Source organism: Alligator sinensis, unplaced genomic scaffold (assembly GCF_000455745.1).
Source record: "Alligator sinensis unplaced genomic scaffold, ASM45574v1 scaffold872_5, whole genome shotgun sequence".
Classification (NCBI taxonomy): Eukaryota; Metazoa; Chordata; order Crocodylia; family Alligatoridae; genus Alligator; species Alligator sinensis.
This window is the reverse complement of record NW_005842730.1, coordinates 779,394-792,054: the sequence shown is the minus strand read 5'-3', so window position 1 is coordinate 792,054 and position 12,661 is coordinate 779,394. Positions and strand designations below refer to the sequence as shown.

The following is a 12,661-nucleotide window of genomic DNA, read 5'->3' as shown; positions in this document are numbered from 1 at the left end:
GGTCTTGTGCCATGCCCTTTGGTAATAACTGCTGTAGCGGTACATTTTGTAGTACCACGTGTAATGTCTGAACAGTTCCGTTCAGACATTAGTACTAGAACAGCTAGTGCTGGAGGAGCGCTTTTGTCCTCTCGGCATCCCAACATGCTCCATGTAGCTGTTTATCATGCTCCAGCACGATCATGGTTAACTGACTGCCTAATGTTCCTCTTCCTCAGATACACTCTCTGTGCTATAATGACTGTCACTTCTCAGTGAACAAGGATGGCAGGACTCTGGAGTATGACTTCTCAACCCTAGCTAACAGCACATCCTTCACTAGTGGGCCAAGCTTCACTTCTAAGGGACTGAAATATTTCCATCACTTCAACATCAGCCTTTGTGGGAACCATGTAAGTGCATACCTACAAGATTGAGGATTTTCTTTCTTCTGCTGATTCCTCCCCAGTTTGAGAGGGTGAAGGTTGTGACTTAAATGCCAGCACTCAGTCTGGCTGCTTGACTTATTAGCACTGCCAGCAAAAAATGGGAATATCGGCAAGGTCAGTAGTTATGACTGGCGGGGGCTGGCTAACAAGCAAGCTCCTATCTGCAGGTGCTGTACTTAAACATGTCGTTTGACACTTACAGGTCATGCCTGCATTGTAAGCTTACTGTGCCCGATTGTACCACCCTCAGGCACACTGCACTGCTCCCAAAGGCCATCTCTTAAGCTGCAGCTGAATAGCTGAGTTCACAGTGGTGCTGATGGGCTAATTATTAGCACAGGGGTGAGTTAATTGGCCCTGAGCCTAGCAGTGCTACTTAGTCTGCCTGAAGTGCTGCCCAGACACCACTAAACTGCTTGCATTTAAGGACAAGCGTTTGAAGCCGGTGCCAACTGGCACAGACCATTTGCTGTGTAGACAGCACCCTACCTATTCTGAAGAACAGATACAGGTTTCTCTCGCTTTATGTGGGTTCTGTATGTGCAAATTCGCTCTTATGCAATGACCCTTTTTATACCAAAAATTCATTATATGCGAGGTAAATTCACTCTTATACGATTGGTGTGGTGGAAGCCCGCAGTCAGCTGCTTTGTGCAGTGCATCGTGGGTGTGATGCACACCAAAATCTAGTTTCCTGTGTGGAGCTGTGCTCCTCACTCGTTGTCTGCGACATGTGTTTCTGTAGTTGCCATCCCCATTATGATAGTGCCTGGTGCTTGTGTGTACTGTCTGCTGTTGGTGAGTGCCAAAATTGTCTTGTAAAAGTGGTAGAAATGGGTCTGGGGGTCAGTACAGCTGAGGTCTTGGACCATATCCCTGTTTGTTACGTTGCAAAGTGGGTTCCCTTTATGCGAATTTGAGATATGCGCCATTTTCCAGGTACGCATGTACAGCAGAAAGCGAGGGAAACCTGTACTTTGAAGGGCATGTTACATCTGTAGACTGCAAATGCTACCATATTTCCATGCATACAACAGGTACCTTTTCCCCAAAACCCAGCTGTTGGGAACTTCAGTGCACGTTTCATGCAAGAAATATGGTAAGAACAGTTTCTGCTGGTTACAGGCAAACGTGAAAGTACAATCTGCTCATTGTTCAGGGAGTGGAACAATGAGTGGGCTCTGCTCCCTAGCTGCTCCTATTCAGTTACTTAGCACAAGGAAAGATCTTTTTAATTAATTCTGCCTTTCAAAAACAAGGTGTGTATTATATTCTAGGAAGTCTTCTATGTGAGAAAATATGGTATGTGGAGAAGCTTGCTTGGAGCTCTGTGCACGGCTCAGGCCAGCCCCCGCTGCTGTTTTTAGGTGTTAGAATTCCCTTGATCCCTTCCTACATAAAGCAGACTGATGGCCTTGGTCCTGGCGCTCACTGTGCTCTGCTCCTCCACCCAAGGGAAGGAAGATGGCTTTCTGCACAGACAACGTCACCGACATCCGGGTCCCAGATGGGGAGGTCGAGTTTTCTAAATCTGTCACCTCCTACGCCTGCCAGTCCATCGTTGTGCCCTCTGACGTCATGGGCTATAAAACAGTAGTGTCCTCCCAGCCTGTGAGCCTGGCTGACCGCTTTGTTGGTAAGTGCTGCCTGACATGAGGGTCAGGGCGGTGGGTGTTTGTTTTACAAACCTGATCCTATTCTAGCCTGTACATTGAGCCACTGGCTTCTGGGCAGAGTGGGTGTAAGCTATGCTGGTGTGTAACAGGAAAGTCTTAAACGCACTTGGCAGATAGGTCAGTCACTCCACTCAGTACGAGGCAAGGGAAGACAGAGCCCTTGGCACCCTGTTTGTCACCGGAGCCTTTGCCTCATGCTGGTCACTTCTGTTTGTGGTGGTAGCGGGTTGCATATTTTGGGTATAGGAATATCTTCTTGCCGTGCAGTCAGGGAAGTGTTCAGTCCTACACTACTGCATGAGCATGACGGGGGGCAAAGAGCCCATCTCACTCAGGGACTAGGCATTTCAGCCCATAGCTATATCAGTCTACATAGAGGCCCACAGGGTAGGTTACTGCTGCAGCCCACAGAGTGGTGTGGACACTACTCCCTCTGAACAGCTGGAACAGTGGCTGCACATGTGGACCATACAGCCCCAGTTTGCAAGGGCTCCCTTACTGTTTTATGAAGGCAAGGGAACTCCTTCACCAGGAACATAGGGCTGGATGGGCTCTTGAATCAAGTCTTCTGCATTTACAAATGATCTTCAAGGAATCCTCAAATCTCTACTTCAAGCACTCGCACACAGCTGCCAGTCACAAAACCAGATACACCAAGAACACCCTATCATGTGTCATTAGTAAGAGCGGGGGAGACGAGGAAACTGCCAGTGCCCTACCACTGCAGCCCCTGGCCACTCAGAAGTTGGACAGGTCTGTGATAAGGCATGCTTTCCAGCTCCTGGCTTGTTTCTGTGATCCCCTTTTGAAGCTTTTCCAATATTTCCATGACCTTTTCCAGCTGTGGACACCAGCATTGGGCAGACGCGTTGCATGAGTCATTTTCTTGCTCAGGCTGTGCCCAAAAGCAAGATCATTTTTATATGTCTACTTGATGTTCCCCTTTTATATATCCAATGATTGCATCACTCATTTTAGTTACAGTGTGATTATCCACCACAACCCCAAGTCCTTTTTTGAGTCACTACTTCCCAAGACAGATACAAGACTTTATTCCACTAAAAATGGTCCTGCTCACTGGTGTCTTCCCATTAATAGCAACATTTGGAGATCTGCCAGTGAGCTGATTTTTAACCCATCAGATATGTGTCCATGTAAAGCAAAGTTTTTTTTTTTAATTAAAATGTCACATGCAGTCAATTCAAATGCCTTTGTGAACCCAAGCATACCATATGAGCACAATTGCATTTATCAACAAGATTAGTCATTTTTTCAATAAATGATAATGGGTTTGACAAAAATTACTTCCCTGAAACCATGTGACCAGCATTAATTAACTTGTTAATGCTCTGATCTTTTTTCGGTGATACAAGACCCTAATGAACCATTGTAATATTTTTGTCTGGGACTGATATCAAACAAATCTGTCTGTAGTTTCCAGGCTCATATCTTTTTTTCTCTTTAAATATTGGAATTAGATAGGGAAATTCCAAATAATTTTCAAAGGAGGACTGCCCAGTTTGAAAAGATTTGTTGGATGAACTAATATTAGCAGGTCAGCTTTAAGGCTCTTAGTTTAGTTTTATTTTACTCATACCTGGTGATTTGAAAATATTTTACCTTAGCAGGTGTTTCCTCCCATTTCCATTGTTACAGGAGGTAAACTTTCTATTGCATTTACAGCACCATTTAGGATAAATATATCCTCCTGCTTGTTCTAGATACAGAACAGAAATAGCTATTGGCTGTTTCAGCAATATAAAAAGGCAGCTGATAAATTTATCATGTGTATCCAAAAATGGAGAAATGCCTGACTTAAGGGCCTTTTTGTTTCTAATAAGTTTAAAATATCTTTATTCCTATTGACTATGGATATTTTGCTTCCATTCACTTGTTTTTTGAATTGTTTACCCTTTTAACTTCTCTCATATATTCATTGTCATTTATTTCTTCTTTTTTCCATTATTTAGATATTGATATTTGAAGTTGTACAGCCTCTTTTTACATTTCCTTTTAATCAGGATGGGGTTTTTTTGCCCAGCCTAACTAATTTTCATTTCTGTGAGATCATGGCTTTTTTGGGAGGCTGGTATGATTATCTTTGAGTAATTCCTAGTTTTTACTCGCAATTCCCACTCCTAAGTAACATTCCCCATATAGTTATGGTGACAGTTGCTTTAACTTCTGGGGAGCTTTCCCTTTTAAAAGTCCATGCAAACACGGTATTAGTCAGTGTCCTCTTCTATTTGCACAAAGCAAATGTACCAAGATCACAGTCATCAGTGTCTAAGCAATCACTAATGATTAGATCCATAATTAACTCTTCTTTGTCCATCAGAATGAGGTCCAGGGCTTGGGATGGAGTGAACAAGGTTCCAGAAACCAACTACCCCTGTGCATCCTTGTCAGTCGCTGACATCGGTGACTAAACAGCTGGTTATATTATTCATTCCCAATAGCCTCAAGAAACCAGCTTAGCACTCTACTCCCAGTAGCCTACAGGGCCATCTCAGCTACGGGAGAGGGTGCTAGAGCCTATTTCTACTAATGCTGGAGCATTAGAAATCTTAACTAGGTGCAAACTGTAGCACTGACCAGTAATCCCTGAGCTACCAGTTGCACTTGCAAAGGTTTAGTTTAACCATAGGTAAAGTTTAAACTGCACAGCATCTGTTCCTGGTGATCATGCAGAAGTCCAAATTTAGGGGAGTGCACAGGGGAGGCAACATGAAATATCAGCTTTCTGCTTGCCAACTACACCTCTCTGGAGCTGTTGGGAGCTGCTTTCTGGACAGCCTGTAACCAAGTGCATTTGGGAGCAGAGCAGTAGCTGCTCTCTGTGCTGCTTTCTTATTGGGATGAATGCCATTTCAGGAGTGACAACTGAGACGACCCTGGACCGCATCACCTCCCCTCCTGACTACTTCCCTACTGAGAATGTCGTGGTGCCTGAAGTGATATTCTTCTACAGGTAATGGGGCAGCCACGCTAGATGGAGGTCAAGCACAGTGAGAAGCACACGTGTCCCACACATGGCACTCAATATTGCCCACAATGTCTCCCCAGCTCCCCAGTCTGGAGCTTTTCCAAGCCCTGAAGAAGCATGTAAGAAAGTCACTTCCCCAACCCACCATTGATCCCAGGAGCAAGGGAACCACAGTTCCATTCACACACTGGCTTTGGCAGTACCCAGGCCTTAGGGAGGGTGGAAGGTGGGAAACAACGATGACCCCTCCATGTCCTATGCAGCCTATGAACCAGATACAATCATAGGACAAGGACCTTTCCGCTAGTCAGGTGCGTTGGTACGTACAGGTGGGATGTGCTGGATAGTAGGATGATACCAAAGGCTCTGTTTATTTCCTTAATGGGCAGATCTAATGATGTGACTCAGTCATGTAATTCTGGAAGGGCCACTGCCATCCGCATGCGCTGCAACCCTCTGAAGACCGGCTCGGGAACACTCTCCATGCCAAGGTAGAAATGATCACCCTTTTTTCTGAATGATGCAGATAAAGCAGCATGCTGGAAGGGCTGCCTCTCCCTCCAGATGCAGTTGTTTTCATCAGGCCTCTTGGTAGGCCAAGTGCCCTCAGGTTGCCAGTGTCAGGGTGGTACTGGCACCTTACCGGCTAGTGGAGGGCCATGGCCTCCTGGCATGCGATGGAGCGTATTGCAAGTTGCCTTGATTCTGAGAAAATGGACCTCCTGAAAGTCACCAGGACTGATGTTGCAAATGAGAGCAGGAGCCATAATATACACAGGATGCCAGGATATATGCTTCTTACATGCTTAACCACCATAGTGCATGTATGCCCACTTCGAGCTGGGTTAAAATTTTGGCCAATGGCCACCTGAAACCACATGTGCCGTCCTTGGTGATGGTGTTGAACAGCTTGGCTAAAGCAGGAGTGTTGCATGCTGTGGACCATAGTTACTTCCTCTCTCTTCATGCTGAGACCATCAAACAGACCATAGAGTAGAAGTGTCTCAGGCCAGGTTTAGCCTTCTCTGTCACAAGGTCTTGCTGATGGAGAATGATGCTTCGATCCCAGGATGGTTTGGGCTGGATAAATGGAAGTCAAAGGGCCTGGAGGGGTTTCCCTGCATGCAGCACCAGGACAACTGCTTCCTCAGAAAGGAAGGAGAAGCAGTTCCTTGTCTCGCTAGGCCTGCGGCCTTTGCAGAGCAGCTGGCTTTTGCGACTTCACTCAACCCACAGGAGCTTTTTAAGCTGGGAGTGTGGATGAAGACGAGACTTGACACAAGCCAGCTGGCTTCTGCTTGTACACACACTGGCCCTTGTCCTGAAGGCCTCACAAAGCTGCTGGGGATTCTGCTAGAAGCAGTCTGGGGCCTGTGCACCTCCCTGGTTTCCCTAGAGGCTTTCCACAGGCTGCCACCTGCCTCTGGTCTCATCTCCCCGTCTCTCTCCCTTCTCCTCTGGCATCATCCGTATCTGCTGTAGTGTGCTCTGTTCCATCATAAATAAATGCAATGTTGTAAACCCAGTTGCTGAATATCATGCACTTTCCCTTACTGGGCATGAAGAGGGGTGGGGCAAGGTCACGGTTCCTCTCCAAGCCTGCCCCTGTGGGAATAATATGGGATCCTGAATCACCCAGAAATAGCTTCATTATCATAAGCGAATACTGAGTTCAGGTGGCCAGAGTGAGGCCCAGAAGTTTGTTTTTTTTAATTCAGGAGTGCGGAGCACCTCTCATTTTGACTTTTGCTGAAGCTCTGCTGGTGCACTGTCTGGCTTCAGCATCATAATTGGCCTAGAGACTCACCAGGCTGCCCTTTCCTGTAAGTTAATCCATGTGTGATGTGCTGGCTGAGTGCTAAGGGTAATCCTCCTCCTTTCTTCTGACAGGAAGTGCTCTGATGGAACCTGTGATGGGTGTACCTTCCATTTTCTGTGGGAGACTGCTGAAGCCTGCCCACTCTGCTCAGCTTACGATTACCGTGCCATTGTTAGTGCCTGTGTTGGTGGGATTCAGGTAGGCACTCAAAGCCATGGAGCTTTGTCTTCTAAGACCATGACCTAAAAATGAGTGTGGAAGTGAGTGGCTATTGATTTGAGCTGATGCGATAAATGCAAGGTTCTCCACCTTGGGAAAAAAAACCCGCAGCATCCTTATAGGCTCGGCAGTGCTATGTTGGCTAGCACTATGGAAGAAAGAGACTTGGGGGTCATCATTGACCACAAGATGAACATGAGCCTGCAATGCGATGCGGCGGCTAGTAAAGCGACCAAAACGCTGGCTTGCATCCATAGATGCTTCTCAAGCAAATCCCGGGACGTCATTCTCCCCCTGTACTCGGCCTTAGTGAGGCCGCAGCTGGAGTACTGTGTCCAGTTTTGGGCTCCACAATTCAAAAAGGATGTGGAGAAGCTTGAGAGAGTCCAGAGAAGAGCCACGCGCATGATCAGAGGTCAGGGAAGCAGACCCTACGATGACAGGCTGAGAGCCCTGGGGCTCTTTAGCCTGAAAAAGCGCAGGCTCAGGGGTGATCTGATGGCCACCTACAAGTTTATCAGGGGTGACCACCAGCATCTGGGGGAACGTTTGTTCACCAGAGCGCCCCAAGGGATGACGAGGTCGAATGGTCACAAACTACTTCAAGACCGTTTCAGGCTGGACATAAGGAAGAATTTCTTTACTGTCCAAGCCCCCAAGGTCTGGAACAGCCTGGCACCGGAGGTGGTTCAAGCGCCTTCATTGAACACCTTCAAGATGAAACTGGATGCTTATCTTGCTGGGATCCTATGACCCCAGCTGACTTCCTGCCCTTTGGGCAGGGGGCTGGACTCGATGATCTTCCGAGGTCCCTTCCAGCCCTGATGTCTATGAAATCTATGAAACCAATATAAGCTTTAACAAAGCCAAGGTGTCCATACTCACCGCGCTGTTTCAGGTACCTTGCATCCATACTTGCATCATGGTCACACACCCTTGGGGTAGCTGTTCCACAGTTCCCTAAAGTAGCAGCTTGTGGGAGATCCCAGCAGGTCTTCTGGGACCCTGGAATGGCAGGAATGGTTGGCCACCGATGGCTCACTGGCCAGATCCAGCCTTTCAAGCAATTGCATCCAGCTGGCAGAGCCAGGACATTGGTAGTAATTCTGCAGCTGGGGAGAAAGGTGCAATAGTGTTCCTCCACCCCGAATAGTCTTTTTGCAGTGCTGTCTGCCTCCATCCCTGCCCTCCCTTGTGTACCCTGTCCTCACTCCTCTCATCACCGAATGTGTCTCTGGCTGCAGTCAGTGGTGATAGGAACCAGGGTGAGGGGTAGCAGTGGCAGCAGCTGCAGTAGGGGGTAGGAGAACTGTTGGCACAGAGCAGGGAGTTCTGGGGCGGGCATCTTGGAGTTGCAGTGGCAGTGACTGGGTCACAAGTGGTGGCCTGCCTTTGGATCCAGCTGCTTTATTTTGGCCTGTCACCCCCTGGCCTAAAGGGTTTGCAGAAGAGGCTAGGGTCCCACAATACCTTGTGAAATTCCCTCCAAATTCCTAGGAAGCAGAGACATTGCCCAGTCATGGCCTCAGGGTGGGTAAGGCTTCTGCCAAAAAGCATCTCAGTTGCAGATGACTCTGAGGAAGCAGTGGACAATGCCTAGGTAGAACTGCCAGGGAGCGAAGGGCTAGTTCAACAGATGGGGCTATTGCTACACTGCCTAACCCCTACAGGAGGAACCATCCTTAAATGTGGTATTGGTGCTACAGCATTGCTTTCAAATCCCAGCTGTGCCCATAGTCTGTCAAGATATACTGTGAGAGTAACGGAAGGACTTGGCTGCTTTTACTTCTGTAGAGAACCACGTATGTGTGGCGGGAGCCAAAGCTTTGCACAGGAGGCAGTCTCCTCCCAGAACAGACAGTCAGCATCTGCAAAACCATGGATTTCTGGCTCAAAGTTGGCATCTCAGCCGGTACCTGTGCTGCTGTGCTGCTGACCGTCATGACCTGTTACTTCTGGAAGAAAAACCAAAAGTGAGTAGCTTCCGGCCTCTGTTACATTGCTGTGTCCACAGGCAGTACAAGTAGAATCAGTATGGACTCCCCCTTCTGTGCCCCTTTCAACCAACCTCCTGCCTCTCTTTTGGAGACCCCTCACACCTGGCTCCCTTTGAGCTTGTTTAGTTTGGGATTGCTCCTGGGATCCTTGCACAAAGTGGCCCAACTTCAGGAGATAAGTCCTTGATGACAGAATAGCTACCAGCACTGGAGCGATAGGGAGAAGTAACCTTTGCTGTGTAGTTATTAGTGATTTACTGAAGTAGCCAGAGAGGCCACGTGGCCAGATGTTTTGGCTTGATAACAAGTAGTAACCATTCCTGCCACAGAAAGCCCTCTGGATATGGGTCTCTGGCAGAGGCAGACTAAGCAAGAAGCAAATCCCTGCCAGAGTTGCTCTTTGGAAGAAATCAGCTTCTCTGCTGAAGTCTGCACAGTCACTCACTCACTTCCCATGCCCTGATTTGCTTCTGCTCCTATGTCAAGTCTTCTGGGCTTCTGCTGCTGCCTCCCAGTGCTCCCAAATAGCTGATGCAGCTGCTTACCTGCCACGGCATGGAGCTGTGGGGAGGACATGCAGCACATCCCAGCCAGGCTGCCTTGAAACCTTGCCATAGGGGCAACCGGAGCTGCCAGGCAGTGCTGCCACATCCAGAGAGCAGCCGTACCTCTGCCAGACCTGCCATAGTGGGACGAGTGCCAAGTCTTGTCTGTAGCCCCACATTTTGCCCCCATATATTTCCCACTGAATGAAAATCAGGCTTATAAAGCACATGAGATCCTTTGTATACATAGCTTTGCTGGGACCTGCCTTTTAGGGCTTTACTCCACAAATGGTATTGTTTCTTCCTTTGAAGGTTGGAGTATAAATACTCTAAGCTTGTGATGAACGCTACCACAAAGGACAGCGAGTTGCCAGCTCCTGACAGTTGTGCCATTATGGAGGGAGAAGATGCAGAAGATGATCTAATATTCACAAGCAAGAAGTCTCTCTTTGGCAAGATAAAGTCCTTCACTACCAAGGTGGGAGTTTGTTCTTTCCCCATAACAGCTGGTTGGTGGCTACAACCAATGCTGCTTACCTATATCAGGCACCTAGTGTTTGGATCCACTTTTTTTGATTCTTCTACCTTGTGGAAAATGTCACTGTTTTGACCACAGAGTTGCAGGACAAAGGCTGCAGGTCACTTAGCTCTGTACTTCAGTGCTCAAACCAGCTTGCCAGAAATACAAAAACAAAGGCAACTAAATGGGGCAGGAGGGAAGGAGAAGCCACACAAAGGGTTTTGGAACTTTAGACCCGAGCATACCTGGGGGAATGTCCTTGGCTGTTGCGGCATTTGTACAGAAGGGTAATAGTGCAAATATAACCTCCTTCTGGACATCATGTGGCTCTCCTGGGATCTATATCCTGAAAGTTGGCTAGACCTGGGTTTTCTCTTCCCCAGATCTTCCTAGCTCCAGCGTTCCTTACTGCTGAATTTTTAAAATAGAATTGGAGTCTTTTTTCATCCCCAAGATGCTGAGAAAATTCTCTTCCATCTATCCAGTAGGGGGTAATGTTACACACGGTATCCTCTCCTTCTGACGTACCCGTGTAGATTTCCCTGCATACCGCACGTGACATTAGCTCAATACCAGAGCAAATTTGCCAGGCTAGAATATGGCAGTGGAGGGCTAATAACACTGGTCATCTTCTTCAGTTGTGCTAATCCTCCTCAGACCTGCCTCTGTCATACAGCAAGCAGAATGATTGCAGTTCTTACTGCTCTGACATGAACTGCCTTTGGTTAGTCACCATGAAGTGCTACAGACCAGTGTAGCAAAAACCTCTAACCCTGGGTTGGCGTGGGACCCGTGTATCCGAATTCCCTTTTGATGCTGGAGTTCCCCACCTGCCCCTGCTGCCCCCCTTTCAGACTGTTGCTGCAACTGCTGAGAGATGTTAATGTTTATTTTCCCTTAGGTTATGCAGAGCTACAGTCGGGCTTTGCAAGACTTTGGCTATAGGGCTGCTCTCAATAAAATAAGAAGAGGTGGGAGCTTTCAGGTAGATAGAGACACATAACACAAGACATAAGGTATGGGGTGTCTGCTCAGCCCCTGCTCTAAGGATCAAACCCATTGTCTGTGGATGCACTGTGAAGAGGATTAGAAGGCAGCAGGGTCCAATAATCAGGGCTTTGAACAGCCTTTGGGTCTGACCTGTCTGTGTCCCCTGAGCGAGTCCTTTTTCCCTCCCATCCTCTGCCTATTTAAATTAAACACTGTAAGGCTGAGTACAAGGAATGCCCAAGTATAAGGAGTGCCCAGTTTTGCTTGAGGCCTTTACACCTTACCAAAATGCAAATAATAAAAGATTATAGAGCCAGGAGCTGAGTAGTCCTTCATTCTGCTCCCAGTCCTGTAGCTGACTTACTCTCAGTTCCCTTCTCTGTGCCTCAGTGTCCCCATCCCTAAAATGGAGATGATATTGAACCCCTCTGCTGGAGCTGTTGTGGGTCTGGGAAAGGGAAATGAAAGTCTGCCCTGTTGCTCTTTATCATAAAACAGCCCCATGGTTTATGCGCACACAGACTGAGATAAATTCTGTTTTAACCAGGGTTCTCCACCTAGGTGTCCTGAACTAGTATCCAGAAGTCACAACCACTCTGCCCTTCATCCAGTGGGTAAAGGACCAAGAAGCTAAAAAAAGAAAAAGAACCCCCCCAAGCTACCCTGCTATGGGAAGCAACTGACTAAAAATCACATTCAAATATTCCCTTTGCTGCTGGGGGCAGGGGCCAGGCCTTGTTCTGTGTCTATACGGTACCTAGAGCCAAAGGGTCCTGGTCCATCATTTGGGTTCTTCAGTCTGTTACTGTGATGCAACTAAGTGCTAAGGGAGAGTGAGTCCTGGTTAGGTGGGCTGGAAGTATGGGGACAGGTAAGATCCACTGAATTAAGCTTACTGACAGTCACTGTCCACTGCTGTTTCCAGAGGACATCAGATGGGTTTGATTCCGTTCCGCTCAAGACTTCGTCAGGCAGCACAGACATGGACCTCTAAGGTGGAGCAGACCCAGCTGGCCTCCTGGTCCTGCACAATGCCTTGGCTGTGAGATAACTCGATGCTTCTCCTTGGTGGATCCCTGCACTCTGATAAACTCATCATGTGGCCTTATTGGATACACTTTTAACTTGAGCTCCTTATTGCTTTCTTTAAAAAAAAAACCAACAGACTCGGAACATACCCTCCAAAAAAAAAAAGAAGCCAAATACAGGTGTGTTTTTAAACTACATATTTGCATGTTTCCTGTGTTCCCAGTTCCTGGCAGCTGACTACAAATCTCTGTGCTGCTGCATGGTGTGTTTCTTGTCAAATTATTCTGTCCAAATGCACTCATAATAATTCGCACTTACCCTTCTCTGAGGTATCAGGCCATCCCATGGCATCCACTCCCATATCTGGGGATTACTGGGCATCCTTTCTGGCTGCCTCTGCAACTGATGAATTAATACAGAGGCCTGACTTTTGCAAGATCCTTCCAGCAGCT

The 12,661-nt window shown here is 47.5% G+C and overlaps 1 protein-coding gene across 1 annotated transcript in view; it reads left to right on the top strand.

Annotated features, from left to right (window-relative positions):
* The window catches only part of KIAA1324 (KIAA1324 ortholog), a gene marked incomplete at its 5' end in the record, with an annotated part of 19,383 nt that extends 6,979 nt beyond the window's left edge, over positions 1-12,404 (top strand). The window contains 9 exons of the mRNA XM_006034380.2: positions 219-392; positions 1,884-2,064; positions 4,979-5,075; positions 5,480-5,581; positions 6,981-7,107; positions 8,923-9,101; positions 9,983-10,148; positions 11,092-11,175; positions 12,106-12,404. Coding sequence (XP_006034442.1) covers positions 219-392; positions 1,884-2,064; positions 4,979-5,075; positions 5,480-5,581; positions 6,981-7,107; positions 8,923-9,101; positions 9,983-10,148; positions 11,092-11,175; positions 12,106-12,174 — 1,179 coding nt within the window. The remainder of the gene's footprint in view (positions 1-218; positions 393-1,883; positions 2,065-4,978; positions 5,076-5,479; positions 5,582-6,980; positions 7,108-8,922; positions 9,102-9,982; positions 10,149-11,091; positions 11,176-12,105) is intronic.
* Positions 12,405-12,661: the final 257 nt, after the last annotated feature.